At 43.9% G+C, this 22195-nt stretch overlaps 2 protein-coding genes across 2 annotated transcripts in view; both read left to right on the plus strand.

Annotated features, from left to right (window-relative positions):
* LOC109868190 (rabphilin-3A) overlaps positions 1-1697 on the plus strand; it is a 42711-nt gene extending 41014 nt beyond the window's left edge. Inside the window, exons 15-16 of the mRNA XM_031802766.1 lie at positions 52-148; positions 326-1697. Of these exons, the coding sequence (XP_031658626.1) occupies positions 52-148; positions 326-462 (234 nt within the window). The 3' untranslated portion in view covers positions 463-1697. The remainder of the gene's footprint in view (positions 1-51; positions 149-325) is intronic.
* A 9561-nt stretch (positions 1698-11258) lies between these two features.
* LOC109868481 (tetratricopeptide repeat protein 28) overlaps positions 11259-22195 on the plus strand; it is a 101100-nt gene continuing 90163 nt past the window's right edge. Inside the window, exons 1-2 of the mRNA XM_020458075.2 lie at positions 11259-11608; positions 12980-13348. Coding sequence (XP_020313664.1) covers positions 11579-11608; positions 12980-13348 — 399 coding nt within the window. The 5' untranslated portion in view covers positions 11259-11578. The remainder of the gene's footprint in view (positions 11609-12979; positions 13349-22195) is intronic.

Below are 22195 nucleotides of genomic sequence, written 5' to 3' on the forward strand. Positions count from 1 at the left end.
TCTGGGTCTTTGCACTGAGCATGGAGTGTGATGGCTGAAGTTGTGTTGCAGGAGTTCAGCTATGAGATCAAACATGGTGAGCTGGCCAAGAAGAGCCTGGACATCTCAGTCTGGGACTATGACATGGGAACATCCAATGATTTCATTGGTGAGTTGGGAATTTGACATGGGGCAAATCCAGCATTTTCATTGGTCAGTTGAGAAATCCAACGATTTCATTGGGGAGTTCAGTAACGATGGCAGAATGAATGTACTTTCAATGTTTAGCAAACTATATTGTGCACTTTTAAAGCTGACTTCAAAGTAAAAACCTTCTCCCCTTCAGGAGGGTGCCAGCTGGGCATCACAGCCAAGGGGGAATGTCTGAAGCACTGGTACGAATGTCTGAAGAACAAAGACAAGAAGATTGAGCGCTGGCACGTCCTCCTAGATGACAACACCGTTAAAGACACGGACGACTAAGACACGACCTCTTCTTCCGCTTCTCCTCCTCCACCCCAGGCTGTTTCTATCTTCCTCTCAAATACATTATTTTGTCTTCCATTCTTGGTCTTCCTACTTTTAGTAATGTGAACCTGAATTAGCAGCAAATTAAGGGCGTCTGTTTTTACAACTTCTTTCTTCGTGTGCTGACAGAATGCTTATTGTATGCATGTACTCATCAACACAGTGTTTACAGTGAAACAAAAAGAACTGCAACACATTATATAGATTACATTATGTAGATGACATCGTCTCTGACCCCCACCCTGGATTGTGCTGTACAGAGTTATGGCATGGTCATAATCTGTGTTCTATACTTCTATACTGTGCTCTTATGACATGGTCATAATCTATGTTCTATGCTTCTATACTGTGCCCTTATGACATGGTCATAATCTGTGTTCAATACTTCTATACTGTGCTCTTATGACATGGTCATAATCTGTGTTCTATACTTCTATACTGTGCTCTCAAGACATGGTCATAATCTGTATTCTATACTTCTATACCGTAACTGCAGGGTACTAGGGTTTGCTCTGACAAAGCATAATCTTCAAGTGGTACTGTATGTACAAACAGTTTGTTAAAAGGAGGATATGATGGATGTTACGGAACATATATTGATGTTATTTATGTATGAAGATGTTTACATAGTTAGTATTAGCTGTTTATGTTGATAACATGTCATGTTATTAAGCATTAGCTCGCCTAAGAACCATGGGATATCATAGAAACCTGGAATGCACTGATTTAGATATTGCTCTCTATTTCTTTCTTTCTCTATCTAGCTCTGTCTGTCTCTCTGTCTGTCTCTCTCTCTCTGTCTGTCTCTCTGTCTCTCTATCTCTGTCGGTCTCTATATCACTGTCTGTCTCTCTATCTCTCTATCTCTGTCTGTCTCTCTATCTCTGTCTGTCTCTCTCTCTCTCTCTAGCTCTCTCTCTCGCGGAGAACAAAGAAATTACTCCAAGCCTGATGAAATACTAAACAATTCTGTCGACATGGTCATATTGCACTGCACTGCATTTTACTGTGACAGACAGATAACAAATGCGCACAAAATACATGCTGAGCGTGAGCCCTGTCTTGATCATGTGACGTATACATTGATCTATAGTAGGTTTGATTGCTAGACATTCTCAAATGTGAAATAATCTCTGATAGCGTATGTTAAACAGTAATGCAATATAAAGTAAAATAAAATATGAAAACTGTAAAGGTCTGTTGTAATGAACTTGAATATGAAATTTATTTTCAAGTACAGTATATAGTTGCAGATGTTTTGTGGCTATATTACATACACATTATGTACAGTATTTGCCTTCTGCCACTGTTCATACTCACACTCTTGGGAGAGAGCATGCAAAGGATTAACGCATAAACATTCTGTGAAATTCCCTCATTTTATAGCAGCATCTGTGACATGGAAGGATGTTTTTGTGAGGTTGTGAATCAGGTGAGGTTGTGAATCAGGTGAGGTTTGAGAACCAGCGGTGTGAGTAGCAGTGGGAGACAGGTGGACTTTGGCTCTCTTGATAGACCTATTATTAGGGGTGGCAGGTAGCCTAGTGGTTAGAGCGTTGGGCCAGTAACCGAAAGGTTGCTGGATTGAATCCCCAAACTGACAAGGTAAACATCTGTTTTTCTTCCCCTGAACAAGGCAGTTAACCCACTGTTCCCCGGTAGGCCGCCATTGTAAATAAGAATTTGTTCTTAACTAAATAAAGGTAAAACAGTATTGAATCTCTTCTTCAATGGACCTGTTGGCCCAGACATCTGTCACTTTAGACTTGAACTCCACTGTGCAGTATAGGCTTATTTATTTTACTCGGCAAGTCAGTTAATAAGAATTTCTTATTTACAAAGACGGCCTATACCAGCCAACGCTGGGCCAATTGTGCGTCGCTCTATGGAACTCGCATTCACGGCCAGTTGTGATACAGACTGGATTCGAACCAGGGAGTCTGTAGTGACACCACCAGCACTGAGATGGAGCACCTTAGACCGCTGCACCACTCAGGAGCTATACCATCACCCACTGCAAAAAAAGGTTGCTTTGTGTTCTATATACAGTATAACCTTTTTGTAGGCCATACAGTGCATTCAGAAAATATTCAGACCCCTTGACTTTTTCAACATTTTGTTAAAGTAACAACTTTATTCTAAAATTGATTACATTGCTTATTTTTTCTCATCAATCTACACACACTACCCCATAATGACAAAGTAAAAACAGTTTTTTGGAATTGTTTACAAATGTATTAAAAATAAAAAATTATGAAATATCACATTTACATAAGTATTCAAACCCTTTACTCAGCACTTTGTTGAAGCACCTTTGGCAGTGATTACAACCTCGAGTCTTCTTGGTATATGATGCTACAGGCTTGGCACACCTGCATTTGGGGAGTTTCTCTCAACCTTCTCTGCAGATCCTCTCAAGCTCTGTCAGGTTGGATGGGGAGCGTCGCTGAACAGCTATTTTCAGGTTTCACCAGAGAAGTTTGATCGGGTTCAAGTCCGGGCTCTGGCCACTCAAGGACATTCAGAGACTTGTCCCGAAGCCACTCCTGTGTTGTCTTAGCTGTATGCTTAGGGTTGTTGTCCTGTTGGAAGGTGAATCTTCGCCCCAGTCTGAGGTCCTGAGCGCGCTGGAGCAGGTTTCCATCAAGAATCTCTCTGTACTTTGCTCTGTTCATCTTTCCCTCAAACCTGACTAATCTCCCAGTCCCTGCCACTGAAAAACATCCCCACAGCATGATGCTGCCACCACCATGCTTCACCGTAGGGATAGTACCAGGTTTCCTCCAGACGTGACGCTTGGCATTAAGGCCAAAGTGTTCAATCCTGGTTTCATCAGACCAGAAAATCTTGTTTCTCATTGTCTGAGAGTCTTTAGATGCCTTTTGGAAAGTGGGCTGTCATGTGCCTTTTACTGAGGAGTGGCTTCCGTCTGGCCACTCTACCATAAAGACCTGATTGGTGGTGTGCTGCAGAGATGGTTGTCCTTCTGGAAGGTTCTCCTATCTCCACAGAGGAACTCTGGAACTCTGTCAAAGTGACCATTGGGTTCTTGGTCACCTCCCTGACCAAGGCCCTTCTCCCCTGATTGCTCAGAATCCTGTCTAGGAGCTCTACGGACAATTCCTTCGACCTCATGGCTTGTTTTGACAGGTGACAGGTGTGCGCCTATCCAAATCATGTCCAAAAAATTGAATTTACCACAGGTGGACTCCAATCAAGTTGTAAAAACATCTCAAGGATATTCAATGGAAACAGGATGCACCTGAGCTCAATTTCGAGTCTCATAGCAAAGGGTAAGGTAATTCTGTTTTTATTTTTAATAAATTAGCAAAATTCTAAAAAACCTGTTTTCTATGTATCATTATGGGGTTTTGTGTGTAGATTGATGAGGAATTTTTTTTAATTTTAATACATTTTAGAACAATTCTGTTAGGTAAAAAAAAAATTGAAAAAGGGAAGTGGTTTGAATACTTTGCGAATACACTGTATATGAAGAGATCCGTAGAACCCTTTTTTGTTCCATATATAGCAACATTTCTTCTACACAATAAAAACAAATGGTTCTATAATCTATACAGTGTAAAATACCTTTTTGTCTTGTAACGATAGCGATCCTTTTTTGGTGCTATACGGAGCCCTTTTTTAAGGTTCTGGACTATAATTACCTCCAACAAGACACAGCTTCCTCCGACATAACAGTCAAACCCATCACCCCTCCTCCCCAGGTTTCTGACCTTCCTGGTAAACGGTTTAATGTAAGTCCACTGTTGTACTGTAAACTCTGTGTGCTTCTTTTAGCTCTCGAACGGTTACCCTGCGCACAGCCGTTGAAGAAGCCTCTGAGATACACACAAAGACAAGGGTGGACAGGAGGCACTGGGCGTTGTTGATGAGGAAGATGGTTATGATGCCAGGTCATCGGCATTCCAGAATCCTCTCGGAGACGGTGGTGATATTTCCAGGTTGGTGACCCAGGTGCACCAAAATGTAGTTTCATCATGCCTGGAACACTTTGGTGCAGCTCAGTGAACAAGGTATCAACCTATGAGGATTTAGGTAGGTGGTTGGTGTTGTATCCAACATGTTCCCTTCTCAGATTCGGTTCCCCTTTTAATAATATTATCTAGTTTATAATTGTATGAGGTATTAAAACTAGAATGTGATTTTTATTTTACCTTTATTTAACCAGGCAAGTCAGTTAAGAACAAATTATTATTTTCAATGGCAGCCTAGGAACAGTGGGTTAACTGCCTGTTCAGGGGCAGAATGACAGATTTGTACCTTGTCAGCTCTGGGGGTTTGAACTTGCAACCTTCTGGCTACTAGTCCAATGCTCTAGGCTACCCTGCCGCCCCAATTGATGATGATAATTCATGTGCCCATTAGTTTTTCCACTGTTTTGCTTCACAAAATTTCAGTTAGCCTAACCTGGTCTCTTGTTGTTGTTGCGGCTGTTGCTGACTATCTCTTGCCTGTCTTCCTGTGACAGGTGTGTTTGCACAGACAGACTTTGCTGCAGGGAGCACGACCAGTGTCAGGACACCATCCTGTCATTCGAGGCCAACTGTGGAGTCTTCAACAAAAACGCATTCTTAAATGTTGTTTTTTTGACATAATTGTAAACCTGCCACACACTATACCATACATTTATTAAACATAAGAATGAGTGCGTGTTTTTGTCACAACCCGGCTCGTGGGAAGTGACAAAGAGCTCTTATAGGACAAGGGCACAAATAATAATATTACAATAATCAATAATTTTGCTCTTTATTTATCCATCTTACATATAAAACCATGTGAGTAACTCACCACAAGTTAATGAGAAGGGTGTGCTTGAAAATATGCACATAAATCTGCAACGTTGGGTTGTATTGGAGAGAGTCTCAGTCTTTTTCCACACACAGTATGTGCCTGTATTTAGTTTTCATGCTAGTGAGGGCCGAGAATCCACTCTCACATAGATACATGGTTGCAAAGGGCATCAGTGTCTTAACAGCACGATTTGTCAAGGCAGGATACTCTGAGCACAGCCCAATCCAGAAATCTGGCAGTGGCTTCTGATTAAATTGTATTTTCACAGAACCGCTTGTTGCAATTTCGATGAGGCTCTCTTTTTCAGATATCGGTAAGTGGACTGAAGGCAGGGCATGAAAGGGATAATGAATCCAGTTGTTTGTGTCATCAGTTTCGGGAAAGTAACTACATAATTGCGCACCCAACTCACTCAGGTGCTTCGCTATACCACATTTGACATTGTCCGTAAGCTTGAGTTCATTTGTACACAAAAAAAATAGAAATGGTGGAAAGACCTGTGTGTTGTCCTTGTTAATGCAAACAGGGAAGAGCTCCAACTTCTTAATCATAGCCTCAATTTTGTCCCACACATTGAATATAGTTTGGGAGAGTCCCTGTAATGCTAGATTCAGATAATTCAGGCGAAAAAACATCACCCAGATGGCCAGTCATGTGAGAAATTGGTCATCATGCAAGCGGTCAGACAAGTAAAATTATGATCAGTAAAAAAACGGGCCAATACTTTGCCCCTTGATAACCAGCACACTTCTGTATGTTTTAAAAGCGTTGCCTGGTCACTGCCCATATCAAATCAAATCAAATCAAATTTATTTATATAGCCCTTCGTACATCAGCTGATATCTCAAAGTGCTGTACAGAAACCCAGCCTAAAACCCCAAACAGCAAGCAATGCAGGTGTAGAAGCACGGTGGCTAGGAAAAACTCCCTAGAAAGGCCAATACCTAGGAAGAAACCTAGAGAGGAACCAGGCTATGTGGGGTGGCCAGTCCTCTTCTGGCTGTGCCGGGTGGAGATTATAACAGAACATGGTCAAGATGTTCAATGTTCATAAATGACCAGCATGGTCGAATAATAATAAGGCAGAACAGTTGAAACTAGAGCAGCAGCACAGTCAGGTGGAAGTTGAAACTGGAGCAGCAGCATGGCCAGGTAGACTGGGGACAGCAAGGAGTCATCATGTCAGGTAGTCCTGGGGCATGGTCCTAGGGCTCAGGTCAGTTGAAACTGGAACAGCAGCATGGCCAGGTGGACTGGGGACAGCAAGGAGTCATCATGTCAGGTAGTCCTGGGGCATGGTCCTAGGGCTCAGGTCCTCCGAGAGAGAGAAAGAAAGAGAGAAGGAGAGAATTAGAGAACGCACACTTCGATTCACACAGGGCACCGAATAGGACAGGAGAAGTACTCCAGATATAACAAACTGACCCCAGCCCCCCGACACATAAACTACTGCAGCATAAATACTGGAGGCTGAGACATATCATTGCAAAGTGCAGAAAATACATGAGAGTTCAGGGGCCTTGCTTTAACAAAGTTAACCATTTTCACTGCAGTGTCCAAAACATCTTTCAAGCTATCAGACATTCACATGGCAGCAAGAGCCTCTCGGTGGAAGCTGCAGTGTCCCCAAGTGGCATCGGGAGCAACTACTTGCATGTGCGTTACCACTCCACTATGTCTCCCTGTCATGGATTTTGCGCCATCAGTTCAGATACCAACACATCTTGACCACCAAGGTCCATTTGATGTCACAAAGCTGTCCAGTACTTTAAAAATATCCTCTCCTGTTGTCCTGGTTACCAGTGCTTTGCAGAAGAGGATGTCTTCCTTAATTGACCCCCCCCCCCATAAACGTAACAGACATATACCAGGAGCTGTTCCAGGCCCGCCACGTCTATTGACTCATCCAGCTGTAATGCATAGAATTCACTGGCTTGTATGCAACGCAGTACTTGTTTCAAAACATCTCCTGCCATGTCATTGATGCGTTGTGAAACAGTGTTTGTTTGATGAAGATATTGTCTGTATCGTTTTTTTGGCGTTTTCCCCCAGTGTTGTCCCAGCCATATCCGCGGCAGCAGGAAGAAGTAAGTCCTCCACAATAGTATGTGGCTTGCCTGTCCTAGCCACTCTGTAGCTCACCATATAAGACGCTTCTAGCCCCTTCTTATTAACGGTATATGTTACTTTTATACATGTCTTATACTCAAGTCGTCTCAATTCACGCTCCAAAAAACTCCCGTGGCTTATTTTTCAAATGGGCATTTCTTGGTTCTAAATGCCTGCACAAGAGTGAAGGTTTCATTGAGTTGTGTGATAGTACTTTTGCACATATATAACACATTGTGGCTGAGGAAAAGCACTACTCCCAATATAAGTGAACCCCAAATCAATGTATTTCTCATCATATTTGTGCCTCTTCGATGGTCCAACATCCATGTCTGTTGTTGGGTGCTTTCCAGGGTAAGGGGGCAGTAGCTCTTCGGCTGCATCAGATTCCTTAAGTGTCCATGCTAGCTGGGCTAACAACAAATGTAGAATTACAGATGTTAGCATTGGATGTGCTCGTGGAAGCAGAACAACTTGTGTAGTCGAAAGGGGCAGGTGTAGTACTGCTGGTAGTAGCAGTACTACCAGTAGAGCTGGTATGTCTCTATGGACGCAGGCCTCACTTTTTTTAACCATTTATCAATTTTCAAGCAAACGGAATGAGCAGCAGCTACGTTTGGCTACATACGGACCGTTAATGGAAGTTCATTATTTGACTAGGCTACCTGTATTTGATATTGTGTTGTTATTTCGCTGAACACTAGATGGTTTCATTTAATTTTTGGCATTGAAACGAAGCCACTCAGGTGAGAAAAAAACCTCGCCCAAATGTATAGACCCATTGGAAAATCCCATTTTGATTTGGCGTACCCCCGCAAAGCTCAACGACATTGCGCGTACCCCAGTTCGAGAATACCTGCTCTACAGGGAGCCAGGTTTTCCTGTGTTTACCCTTCTCAATGGCAAGGCTGTGCTCACCGACCCTGTACTTTGTGATCAGTAACCATGGTTAAATAGTTAGCCACGGTGTTCTGTCAATTTAGGGCCAGATAGCACTGCATTTTACTCTGTGCTTGTGCTTGTGTTTCCCAATAAGTAATGTAGTTTTGTTTTGACTGTCTGGTTTATTCTGATTGATTGGATATTCTGGTCCTGAGGACCGTGTGTTATTAGAACAGGTTTGTGAACTCAGCTGCAGGACCAGCTGGATGAGGGGACTCTTTTCTTTGCTCAGCTCTTGGCATTGCAGGGCTTAGTAATGATATGAGAGGGGGTCACTGTATTTTAGTTCCAAAACTTAATTGCACTTTTTTGAGTTTTTATTATTAGTGGATATTGGCCTAATTCTGCCCTGCATTGCAATGTTTGTAGTTTTCCTCTGGACATGTAGGACATTCTTACAGAACTCTGCATAGAAGGTTTCAATTGGGTGTTTGTCCAATTGGGTTAAATCTTGTTTAGCAAGTGAACCCCGCATCTTGCTGCCATAAAGTGAAATTGGTTCAATGACACATTGAATTCGTTTGAGCCAAATTCTGTTACTGTGAATCTCATTAGGAAGCTTCTGCCTTTTCTCTGAAAATACCTTCCTTCTTTTTTTCCTTTTCTGTATTCACATAAGCCTTATATAATATATATATATAATTATACTTATATAATGATACAGTTCAGGCTATTATTGTGTTAACATTTGTGTTGTTGTGTAGAGGTTCCACAGGTGTTTGCTGGGGGCTGGGGACAGTATTGAAAGCACTTGCACATCTAGCTCTGAATCTACTGATAGCTAGTTATTGAGGAAACAATGTACTTACCTGTGATATGTGGTTTTGATAGCTATCTTAAGATGAATGCACTGTGTAAGTGGCTCTGGATAAGAGTGTCTGCTAAATGACTCAAATGTTAATGCATATCAGACGTGGTGGGATATAAACCTTCTTTAAACTGCTGAAGTTGAACTGCTATGACTTCTCCCACCGACCACAGTGCTCTCAGAGGAACTGCTTTGGCTTCTCCCACCGACCACAGTGCTCTCAGAGGAACTGCTTTGGCTTCTCCCACCGACCACAGTGCTCTCAGAGGAACTGCTTTGGCTTCTCCCACCGACCACAGTGCTCTCAGAGGAACTGGTTTGGCATGTGAGCAACGACGACTACCTCACTCATGTTTCTTCACGAAGTGCTTCATGCAACATACAATGTCAACTGGAATAGAGTCTGATCCTGTCTCTCTGTATGCTGTGGTCCATCCTTCCACACTCTCAAACTTCACCCACCTGGACCGTGACCTAGAGGAGGAAGGCATGGTTGACAACACCACCCCCATCTCCTACTCCTCCTCCACCTTCACCTCTCCTTATGTTCCCACCCCCAACACTCCCTCCAGTGCTGCTCCAGTAGACCTCACCACAGGGGGTCAGAGTGGACCGTCAGGCCCAGTAACTTCAGCTGTCCCGTAAAATAATATTTGTCACATTCTGTCACATTTAAACACATTGTGTGTACAGGGTCAGACAGTGAAGGTCAGCCCTACTAGTTGTGTTAGCAGTTGTCGCTTAATGTTTGATGAAACATATGGCAGTAGAAGTACTGTAGATCAGTTGGGCAGCAGTGGGAGTGTGCTTAAGTGTCTGTCTGAAGCTCACCCCAATATGTTCTCGTCTTCTGTCCGCTCTAGACTGTCCGAGGGTCTATGGAACAATATGTTCTCCTCTCCAGACTGTCTGAGGGTCTGGTTCAACAGAAGGAGTTGTCTGGGGTTCAGTCTGTCTTGCTGGAGCACGTCTCTCTGTCGTGTTTCACAGTACAGCCACAGGACTGCACACAGGTGACACGGTCGGGACACTACACACACACTGCACACATGCTGTCTCTCTCGCACGGCACGCACACAAGGGAGTTTGTAACCGTCTGTCTCCTTGCCTACAGCTGTTCAGCTGCTCTGGTAAAACCCTCTCCCACTCTGCTTGAGCAGCAGAGGAAGACTGGTGGAGACATTGAGGAGCCAATCTTTAGGGCCCTGGACAACATGTCAGGAGGGACAACTGACGGGCCCAACACCAAGGACTACACAAGCTCCGCCTCAGAATGACAAAACCCAACGTGCACTAGACCAAGAAACGCAAACAATGTGCTTTAGTAGGCGATGCAGTGCCAATGTGATGTAGTGTTGCCTGTTCTATTTAGGCACACCATTTATTTGATTCAATTCGTTTATTAGTAATATGCACAGGGTACAGTGAAGATCTTAAGCCCCCGAGCTCCAACAGTGCAGGTCAAAAAGAGATGTACAAATACATATATTTCCTCACACAGGGCATATGAATACTAACATGATAGTTGTACAGTAAATAGTGATAGTAGTGTCAGGGGCTGTTGTGGAGGGAAGACCATGTTTCAAGTCCAGTGCGTAAATATCAAGGCTATAGTGTACAAAACGGTTTATTTTCAACCACTGTCTGTACGCAGCATTCATGACTGTAAGTTGTACATTGATGTTACTAGTATAAGAAAACGCATAGTTGTCAAATACAAACAATGTTTGGATGTCCTGTTTTTATTCATTATGTCATTGACATTTTACCAATTTCTTAAATGTACCCCAAAATAAGGCATAACCAGAATAAGTTACTGAAATGCAGAGGGGATGTTGTCTGTATTGTCTTTTTCTAGATTTCTTCTTCATTTGTTTATCACCCTTTGATTCAAGGCCATTGTGCAATCGACTTTTGAGTAAACTGCACCTTGTGTATGTTTATTTACCAAGAGGGTTGCAGAAAGTAATGATCTATTACCAAAATGCTGTAGGAACAATACCCACAGCTCCACAGTGGAATGAATAGCTGCTAGGTAACTCAACCCCTCTCTGATGTCACCACGAGTAACTGAGACCTGGAGACCGACTGGAGCTGCATCCGTGGAGCTCGAGCCTACCGAGACACGCCTCCACCGGCCACAAATTCCGTTACTCGGGGAAAAACGGATTTGACAACATGGCGCACTTTCTGGGAAATAACTTTAGTTAGTTCGCGACCGGTAGAGTGGGAATATCGCATGATTGTTCACTTTTTGAGGTCCATGAAAACAGAATGGTTGGAGTTCCTTCCTACTACATTGTTGTGTGAGATCGCACCGTTTCTCTGTCCTGTTTGGGAAGCGGACTGCATGGGATGAAAGTTTGAAGTTGCTGCCGCTGAGTATAAAACTAGGACAGGATGGAGAAACATCGACCGAAGAAAGAAAGGGTAAATATAACTCAATGACCCCCAAAAAATACAGTTTATTTTACAAAGCAGAGACTATGGGCTATATATCTAGATGCATTATAGGCTGGCTAACCTATCAACATCAACCAAAGCGCTTTGATGATGCGTTTGATGTTGTGTCCAAGTGACGCAGCTATTCAGCCCATACCGCGCTAGTATGTAGCACATTGCATTTCATAGCAATTTAGTGGAAAATAAAAGAGGCCATGTTACAGTATTACTTTAATAATAAGACAAGATACAAATGTAACATTCTTTTTTACAGGTGGTATGTTACTTGGGTGACAAAGAGCACGTGGTGGTTGAATCTTTAGTGTGTCTCTCTCTTGCTCTCTTTGTCAGAGGAGGTCCCTGGTTTCATTCTCTCAGGAATGTGTTTCTCCCTGCTGACCTGGGCTGAGCTGGGAGGGGGAGGAAGGGACATGGAAGTGGTGTGTGTGTGCGTAAGTGTGTATGCATGTGAGTGTGTGTGCTTGTGAAGAGGGTGTTCTTGTACTACTGTTCCAACAAAACAGTTTTGACTAATGCATACAAGCCTATTGGCTGTATACACAGGTTGAAAAGCTTATCTCGCTCACTCTGTCTCTTTCTCTCTCTCTGTGTCTCTCTGTCTATCTCTCTCTCTCTCTCTCTCTCTGTATTCTCAGTGGAAACTTCCTACTGTGTGAGTTAGTGCTCCAATCAGCTGTTTGGACAGAGAAAGCCACTGGGACTGTGTGTGTGTGTGTGTGTGTGTGTGTGTGTGTGTGTGTGTGTGTGTGTGTGTGTGTGTGTGTGTGTGTGTGTGTGTGTGTGTGTGTGTGTGTGAGAGAGAGCGAGCGATAATGACAGCCTTGGTGTAAGTCATTCTGAAAGGACAAATCTGGCAACAGCAGATCAGGGAGGGAAGCAGCTTTTCTAAGTTGAGGCAACAGAGGGCTAACCTCAACGTACACTCACACAGTCTTGTACAGCTAACCTTGTGGGGACACACAATTTAGTACAATTCAAAAATCTTACCCTAAACCTTAACCCTAAAACCTGACCCACAAGAGTAGTTAAACACACACACACACACACACACACACACACACACACACACACACACACACACACACACACACACACACACACACACACACACACACACACACACACACACACACACACACACACACACAATATCAAATGCAGATATAAATATTGCTTTAATGTTTTGGTGGAACAGATTAGATTCTCAGATGTTTATCAACATGGTTCTCTGGACTGTAAAATGACTTTAATGTTGAGAAAAATGTGTCTGATTGAATGAAAAGATAACTGACCACTCTTCCCCACATTTTTCTTCTTCCTCCTCCCTCTCCATCTCAGTTCTCACTCTTCGGCCCTCGCTCTTCTACCCGCGCCACCAACCCTCCTTCTTCCTCCTCTTCGTCCTCTACCTCTGCTCGCCCCATCCCTCCCCCTCTCTGCCAGACAGACCCTCATCCTTGCATCCCTCCCGGGCCAACAATCCTTTCTAAGGCAGAGTTTCTGGAGGCAGTACGTCGCAGTAACCAGGCATGCCAACTGGGGCAGTACAGCCTGGCAGTGCAGCTCTACGGGGAGGCCCTGTCTGCTGACCCTCAGAACTGCATCCTGTACAGTAACCGCTCTGCGGCCCTTCTCCACCTGGGACAGTACCAGACCGCCCTGGACGACGCCCTCAAAGCCCGCCTGCTTAACCCCAAATGGCCCAAGGTAGGACTGGCTTTATTCAAGTCTATACTAGCACATACAGCCGCTAAACAAATGAGAGAGAGAGAGAGTGTGAGAGAGAGAGTGTGAGTGAGTGAGTCAGGGGTCTTTGTAAGGAGTCAGAACCTAGAAAGGCTTTTCCAGGCTGGCTCTGTTATCTCTCTCTCTCTGGGTCTGGGCCAGCTCCACTCCACTTCCCCTCTCTATACTGAAGAGAATAGACGGAAGCTGCTTCTGGGTGTGTGTGTTGTAGCAGTGGTCCTGCTGCTGTATTCTCTGTGGGTCAGTGTGAAGGTCAGGTGTAATGAACTACCACTCTGAGAACGTTGCTTACCTCAGCCTGGCCTCCCTCTCTTTTCCTTTCCTTCTGCTCTCTTGTATTTTCTTCCCTCTTTCTGTCAGCCTCCCTTCCTCCGGTCGCCAATCCGCTGCACCCCTGTCGACTTCTGTGTTGGCACAGCAGGCTACACACACACACACTCAGCTCCCATACCAAACTCTACCGTGTGTGTGTGTGTGTGTGTGTGTGTGAGGCAACAGGGAAAACAGAAGCAGGGGCACAAAAGCATAGTGAATAGAGGTGTGTGTGTTGTGTGTGTGTAAGGCGCACAGACGTTGTTTTTCTTGTTTTTTCTCGTCTTTCTCTCCTTTTGTCGGTGTGTTTCGTGCTCCGCTTTAACTGGTCTTTGTCTCTTTGTCATTTAGATGGAGCCGTGTCGCAGGAGTGAAAAGCCTTGGAGTGTTTTTCTCCCATACAACCTTCCTGTTTTCTGTCTGGAGCTCTTTGCTGTATGGGAGTTACCCTCTCCTCTTTCAGCCTTCACTGAGTTTCTGTATAGTTGTTGCTAGGCAGATTGGCATATTGAAAGAGGCTTTTTCACTTACAGGTGCATTGAGCACTCAGGGTTCACAGTGGTGAGAAACTAAGTAGCCCAACTTAAACCTTATATGCCTCTTGATTTCAATGGGCAGATGGATGGAGCTTAGAAAGACCATGCAGTTTGAAAAAAAGGCTCTTTCTGATGGATTATTGACTGACTTTTCTGTCTATACTGGTCCTTTCTCACCAACCCTGGCACCAACCCTGGCTCTGTTGTTCTGGAAATCTCTCTCTCTCTCTCTCTCTCTCTCTCTGAGTTGTTAAGCTCTCCAAACCATACCATGTTCAGCTCTTTAATTCAGTCATGGTCCCTATGAAAGGCTTTGAAGTGGTCAGTCTGTCACTACAGATTTACATATGAAGGCCCATATGTACCCTGAAAGGTCTGCCTCGTGAGACAAAAACTCTGGGAGTGTGTTTGGTTGGACATGTTCCCATGTAGCTTTCACCTTTTTGAAGCAGCTTTCAGACCCACAAACATCAAAACACCACAACTATTTAGGTTGGGCAGTGATGTTGCATCATAAACACCAGAGGGCAGTATTACGTCATGTACAGAAATCCCTTTCTCACATGACACACATCAAATATAATCCTGTATATAAAACCCACAAAATGCACCATTCATGCAAATAATTCTAAATCCCAATCCACTGTTTCAGGTCAAGGGTACACGATGCAGGCTTTGAATAAAACAGTTATGGGCATTGAATTGGTGTAGGCCTAAATGCATATGATTGGTCATTAGTTGTGTGCGTGCTGGGGTTTAAAAAAAAATCATGCACTCCTAAACATTTAGTTCCACATGCAACAGAACACTTAATGAAAAACAGCATCCTCTCCTTCTCCTCTCCTATTAAAAGACTAACACCAGATGATGACAGTTTGCAGCCTCTCATCCGTGAGAGTGTGATAACGCGATGAAAAGCGCACATCATCAGCATCTATTTCCTGCTGTCACACGCACACTAATGCACGCACACACACGCACCCCTCTAATGAGCCTCAGTGCGGGCTAGCACTATAGTGGGCTTAATTGGTTGTTATTAATTGGGAGATGTTCTTACACACTTGCGCGCATGCACACACACACACACACACACACACACACACAGAGACATCTGCTCACACACAGCCAGAGCCTACCAACTCTGCTTTCTCAGCGAAGCACCCCAATGCCCACCTTTCTCTCTTTCTCTCCCACTCACACAGTTGGGTTCCTTTGTAGAGTGGCAGTGTGGAGGAAGGAGACATTTGGAGAGAGGGATGGATTGGTCATTAAGGGGGGGGGAATGAGACGTGGGGGGGGGAAATGAGACGTGAGGAGAGAGGTGGATAAATGTAAAAGAGAGAGTAAAAGTGGTTATGTTGTGTTGGATAATTATAACGTTTGTGTTTCAGTGGCCTTCATACAGAGTGTGAGAGGGTTTACACTTCTGAATGTATTGTCAGCTGGAAAGGGTTTGGGCTTTAGTTTTAATCCTGACCATAAGCCCAGTTGTACACCAGTCTCTCTACAGCAGCTTTTCCCAGTGTTCCCATTTCAGCAGCCCAGAGGAATGCAGCCAGTATATTCTCTGTTTTGGAATTCTGTTCTATGTGGTGGATTTGGGAATTCCCCCGGTACCTCAGCCTTTTCCGGGAAGCTTCTGGAATAAGAATCTGTGTTCTTCTAAGAGGAGATTGGTGCTGGTGCTGCCATAATAGAGAGAGGGGAAGAGGGGGGAGGGAGAGAGATCAGTATGTAGCCGCTAATAACTGGGTGTGTGAGTCTATTTCCAGGCGAGGATTAATGAACAATCACATATGATGGGTAATTAAAGGGAAGGAGTATGAGGGGCCCTGTGCTGTGTGTGTTTGTGCGTCTGTGCGTGCATCTGTGCGCCTGTGTGTTTTTGGTTTTACTATCCTTGTGGGGACCAGAACCGCGGCTGAGCCATTGTTGCTCCTAGATGTTTCTACTTCACAATACACAAATTTGAAGGGGTGTCCACAGACTTTTGTATATATAGTGTATGAGACTATCAGTGTTGTGGTCTAGCTTTCGGGAATATATATATAAACTTAATCTGTAATCAATAGTCAAGCCTCACAATTTCACAAATTCTGCTGTTTTTAAAGGCTTTACACTTTTGTTTTGTTATTCCAGCCTCTGATATGTGCTTCTACACCTGCATTGCTTGCTGTTTGGGGTTTTAGGCTGGGTTTCTGTACAGCACTTTGAGATATCAGCTGATGTACGAAGGGCTATATAAATAAATTTGATTTGATATGATGTAAAATTTATTTAGGGTTGTTTACACTTTTCCAAATTGTCAGAAAAATTATATGTCTAATAATAATAATAGCCTCCTTTTTCCTTGATCTCCTTCTTATTGTTATTATTACTATTATTATTATGATCATCATTATAATAATAAGAAATGTCATTATCATTAGTAGGCTTAGTATAGCAGCCTTATATAACCACCAGCGTACTGTAGGCCTGAGAGCGTGTCCTGTTTAGTCTTAGTATTGTAACTTACTTAAGCCTACAGTATATTTCAATAGTTATATAAGCTACTGTATCAATCAATCATTCGTTCATGTCATCACGCAGCATAGAAGGCAGTCATGATTTGAAATGCCTTTCAAGCATGTTAGTTTTCAGCATTTTAATAACAACTCAGCCACTGAATAAATAACAAACTGTTCCATTTCTCTCGTAAAGAGGGCAAGGGTTGAGGGAACAGGGAATGTTTTTCCTAAACAAATGAGGGATTTCGGTAGCACAATCAAATCAGTTGCGGTCGGACTCCCTCTAGTCATTTGTTTGTCTTAATCATTTCATCAAACAGTTCCCTTAAAGAATCAGACATGCTCAGTGCATATAGTTGATTTGGTTAAAATACATACGTAGGATGTGTCTATATATGGAAAAATACAAGTTTAAAAAGAACGGACGACTCTTGGTCGACAAATATGTTTTTTAGTCGGGGACAGTCCTAGGATCAATCTAAAGTCAAGGACACCATTCTATCTCCTACACTGGCGATATAGATCACCACTGTCCCCTCAGGGGCTAACACACACTGACACGCACACACTCTTCAGCCCAGTTGTGTCAGATCAGAGGAATCAGCTGTTGGTAGCTGATAATTATTGGAAATATGCAGGTCTCTACACACACACGGCTGTGGAGACATTTTCAACGTTTGTACTTGGCAATATTTAGAATGTGTAGTTTAGCCACACGAAAGTCTGGAAATGACAGCAGGGAGAGAGTGGAGTGGGAGAGAGATGTGTGTGTGTGTGTGGGGGGTTGATGTTTTGGCTTGGTGAGAGACATGGGTGATTAAGAGAGGATAGAGAGAGAGAAAAATGGTGTGAGGGAGATAGTAAGAGGGGGGGGGGGGGGGTCGAGAGAGACACCACCGCTAGTAACATAAGGATCATATCTGGCCAAATAACACAAAATAAATAATGTATCAGAAAATAGTACTTCTATTCGGAGTAACCACTACTCTAGGAAAGGGATCATTTAATGTTTCCATGTTTTTTGCCATGGTTATATGAAATAGTTAATATCTTGCTACTGCACATGCTTGCACCCACACACACACACACACACACCTCCAGTATATTACTGTCTGACTCTCGTATGGGGGGTATAAGTCGCCCATCTTTGTGTTTCCTTGGGGAACATCTGAAGGTCACGTTTGGCTAGCTAACACAACACATGCTTACATGTACTTACACACACGCACACACACGCAAGCATTTCGCTTTACCCGCTATAACATATACATATAACATATACACATGACATATACATTTAGATTTGACACACACACACACACACACTCCCTTTCTCTATTATCACAGTAGCAACAGAAAGTGTCAGAGAAAATCCAAGACTGTAGTAGTAGTCATGCATATTGGTGGAATGTGTCTGCACTACTTTTTGTCTTCCCGTTTAACAGCGACCCGTTAGGGAAATATTTAATTGGTTTAACGGATCACATCAGATACATCAGTCTTCTCCAACATCGTCTGGGGGGAAAAAAATGTTTCTCTTGAGTCTTTCAAGTTTCCCTTGAATCTCTTAATAATTAATTGATCGAAAAGTAATATCTGAATTTGAGATAAAGTGCGGCATTGACCATATCTGATCGGGAAAAACGCAGAACGTTCAATCCAATAATGCTTTAATTTCTGTCTAATTCCGCTCTCTTTCTCTCTCCCCCTCTTTCTGTCCTCCCTTCTCTCTCTCTCTCTCTCACCCACCATACAGCCAGTTGGTGGCACATATGGAGATGGCACTGAGAGTTGCCAGGCTAGATTCCAGGCTAGACTGGGGTTTCTGCCAAACAGATGAGCCTCTGTAATTGTGTTTACTGTTTGGGAGTATTTGGAGTGTTTGGGGAAGAGGTACCGTCGAATGTGTTTTGTTTACCTTGGGTTATTACGAGTTTGTCTGTCTGTCGCTCTGTCTGTCTGCTGAGATCTGTTTACTAGCTGCTAAACACACACACACACACACACACACATAATAGTATGACATTAACTAACACACCTTGTCTCTACTCTGTGTGTCTGTTCAGTCTGTGGATTTTTGTACTACCCTGTCCTCTCCTCTCAACCCTCAGGGTGTATCATCTCATTCATCCATTCCAGCAGGTATCTTTTCTCCTATTCAGTTACAGTGTGGTGGTGACACATGTTTTTCCCCCATACATGTTCCCCCATACATGTTCCCCCATACATGTTCCCCCACCTAGTTGAAATCCTGTAGATCTGTTCAAGTTAATTGAACACACACACGCACACACACACTCACACACTCACACACTCAAAAGCACTAGTACCTAGAATCAGGCACTCCCAGTCAAGCTGTTGTAGTGCTCACTGCAGCCAACACACCTCAGAGTGGCTAAAGACACCTTGGCAGAGATGGATTTGGTGGCTCGAGATGTGTGCAACAAATTTTCATTCTGACATCACATTTTCATTCCAATGCGCGTGTGTGTGTGTGCCCACACGCGTGCGCCTTGTGGTGTGTGTGTGCCCACACGCGTGCGCCTTGTGGTGTGTGTGTTTTTGTTCTTGGAAAAGCTCCCTGAAGTTAACCGTATTCATGAAAGAACTATGAGGTTGGCACCAGCCACAAGCATAAACAAATATCACACACACACACACTGCATTATTGATTAGGCTGGGCAGCCAGGTCGCTAAAGATCCAAGGCGAAATTCAACGTCCGTCCAGGTACCCATGACGTCGGGAGATTACATAAAAACCGGCCACAACGGTGTGCGCTATAACCATCAAGTAGGCCTGTGGTTTGCTCGAGCTCTATGGATGTAGGCCTGTGGTTTCCTCAAGTTCTTTGGACGGATATGGGCGTAAGCTGCGAGCTCCAGCGCCGAGGGTCGCTTGTCAATCCCACTCATAGGCACTGTTTTATTTTACCCTATCCCAAACCTTAAACCTTACCTTAACCATTCTGAATGAATGCCTAAACGTAACTTTCGAAATGTGACGTTTATGGCCAAACGTTGGATTCTGAAGTGAGACTGTGAGAGTTTGTTGGACAGAGATTTAAGATCAACCCCCAGTCGTCCGTAGCTGTGTGTGTGTGTGTGTGTGTGTGTGCGTGTGTGTGAGTGTGAGAGAGAGAGAGATTGGCAGCAGAGAGAGGCCAGGTTTCTCTCTTTCTCTCCCTACAAGCTGTTGTCTAACTAGTGTACCCCCTCCCCAATGCACAGGGGCTACAGTTCTGTCAGCTCAATGGAATACACCACTACACCTGTCATTATGAACTAGCTATTGGGTTATTACGAGTCTCTCTCTCTCTCTCTCTCACTCACTCACTCACTCACACACTCACACACACACACACACACACACACACACACACACACACACACACACACACACAGGGGCTCCAGTTCTGTCAGCCCAATGGAATACACCACCACACCTGTCATTATAAACTAGCTCAGCAGACACCCAGTGTAGAATATTTTGGGCTTGCTTGTCTTGTAATACCAAGAATGGTGCTGTGATCATGTGATGAGTATCTTTACCTCGAGATTTGTGTTTTCCAAGGCTTTAGCTCATTGGGCTAACCTGGTCTTGCAGAGAGATTTAATTTCTGGAGTGCTCTACTACTCACTTCAACCACCACCTTCAGAAGAGCATGCCTGAAGTGGGCATTGTGGTGCTCGTGTGAATTTCCTTTTTCGGCTTCAGATCTGCCTACTCCTCACTTAAAACAGTTTTTATGTTTCATATTTGTGTCAGAGCAGCAGAAAGCATGTCTCCCTGCCTTTCGCACAGCTGACGCAATCTCCTGTGCTCCGAATGAACAACTTATGGACATTGTCAACAGTCATGTGACGTGTTTCAGTCCCAGACTTCTTATTGGAGCACTGCTGCTTTACATGTTACATACTAACACACAGCCTTGAAACACACCAGGGATCTGTGTGTGTGTGTGTTGCAAAAGTATTCATCCCCCCCCTTTTCCTATTTTGTTGCATTACAACCTGTAATTAAATTGATTTTATTTGGATTTCATGTTATGGACATACACAAAATAGTCCAAATCGGTGATGTGATCTCTTCTGAAAGGCCCCAGAGTCTGCAACACCACTAAGCAAGGGGCACCATGAAGACCAAGGAGCTCTCCAAACAGGTCAGGGACAAAGTTGTGGAGAAGTACAGATCAGGGTTGGGTTATAAAAAAATATCAGAAACTTTGAACATCCCACGGAGCACCATTTAAATCCATTATAAAAAAATGGAAAGAGTATGGCACCACAACAAACCTGCCAAGAAAGGGCCGCCCACCAAAACCCACAGACCAGGCAAGGAGGGCATTAATCAGAGGCAACAAAGAGACCAAAGATGACCCTGAAGGAGCTGCAAAGCTCCACAGCGGAGACTGGAGTATCTGTCCATAGGACCACTTTAAGCCGTACACTCCACAGAGCTGGGCTTTATGGAAGAATGGACAGAAAAAAAAGCCATTGCTTAAAGAGAAAAATAAGCAAACACGTTTGGTGTTTGCCAAAAGGCATGAGGGAGACTCCCTAAACATATGGAAGAAGGTACTCTGGCCAGATGAGATTAAATTGAGCTTTTTGGCCATCAAGGAAAACGCTATGTTTGGCGCAAACCCCCCCAAAAATCAATTTTAATTCCAGGTTGTAAGCCAACAAAATAGGAAAAATGCCAAGGGGGGTGAATACTTTCGCAAGCCACTGTACTTGTAGAATAGAGTACTGTACATGTACTGGTTCTATACTGTCCTCTCTCCTCTTCCCTCTCATCCTGTCTTATCCTCCCCTCTCACCCTGTCTTATCCTCTTCTCTCCCCTCTCATCCTGTCTTATCCTCTTCTCTCATCCAGTCTTATCCTCCCCTCTCATCCTGTCTTATCCTCTCCTCTGCCCTCTCATCCTGTCTTATCCTCTCATCTCCCCTCTCATCCTGTCTTATCCTCTCCTTTCCCCTCTCATCCTGTCTTATCCTCTCCTCTCCCCTCTCATCCTGTCTTATCCTCTCCTCTCCCCTCTCATCCTGTCTTATCCTCTCCCCTCTCATCCTGTCTTATCCTCTCCTCTCCCCTCACATCCTGTCTTATCCTCTCCTCTCCCCTCTCATCCTGTCTTATCCTCTCCTCTCCCCCTCTCCTTTGTAATGTGATAAGGTTGTTGGAAGGATTTCTCTTCCAACAAACACTGTTTTATTTCATGCATCGAGAGAGAGAGTGAGACAACCAGCCAGCCAGTCACCTTTTTCTGTTACCATTTACACCACCATTACATCACACACACATCGCCACAATCCCCAGTCTTGATCTTCTGCGCTGTGTTCTTCTGAGTCATCAGCCTTTCATCCTCTGTTTGGACCTTGTACATACACGCACACCCTGCGAGTGTGTACATCACTACAAGCAACCATGACACCATTAATAGTTCAACAT

This window comes from Oncorhynchus kisutch, linkage group LG23, assembly GCF_002021735.2.
Source record: "Oncorhynchus kisutch isolate 150728-3 linkage group LG23, Okis_V2, whole genome shotgun sequence".
In the NCBI taxonomy this organism is placed as follows: Eukaryota; Metazoa; Chordata; class Actinopteri; order Salmoniformes; family Salmonidae; genus Oncorhynchus; species Oncorhynchus kisutch.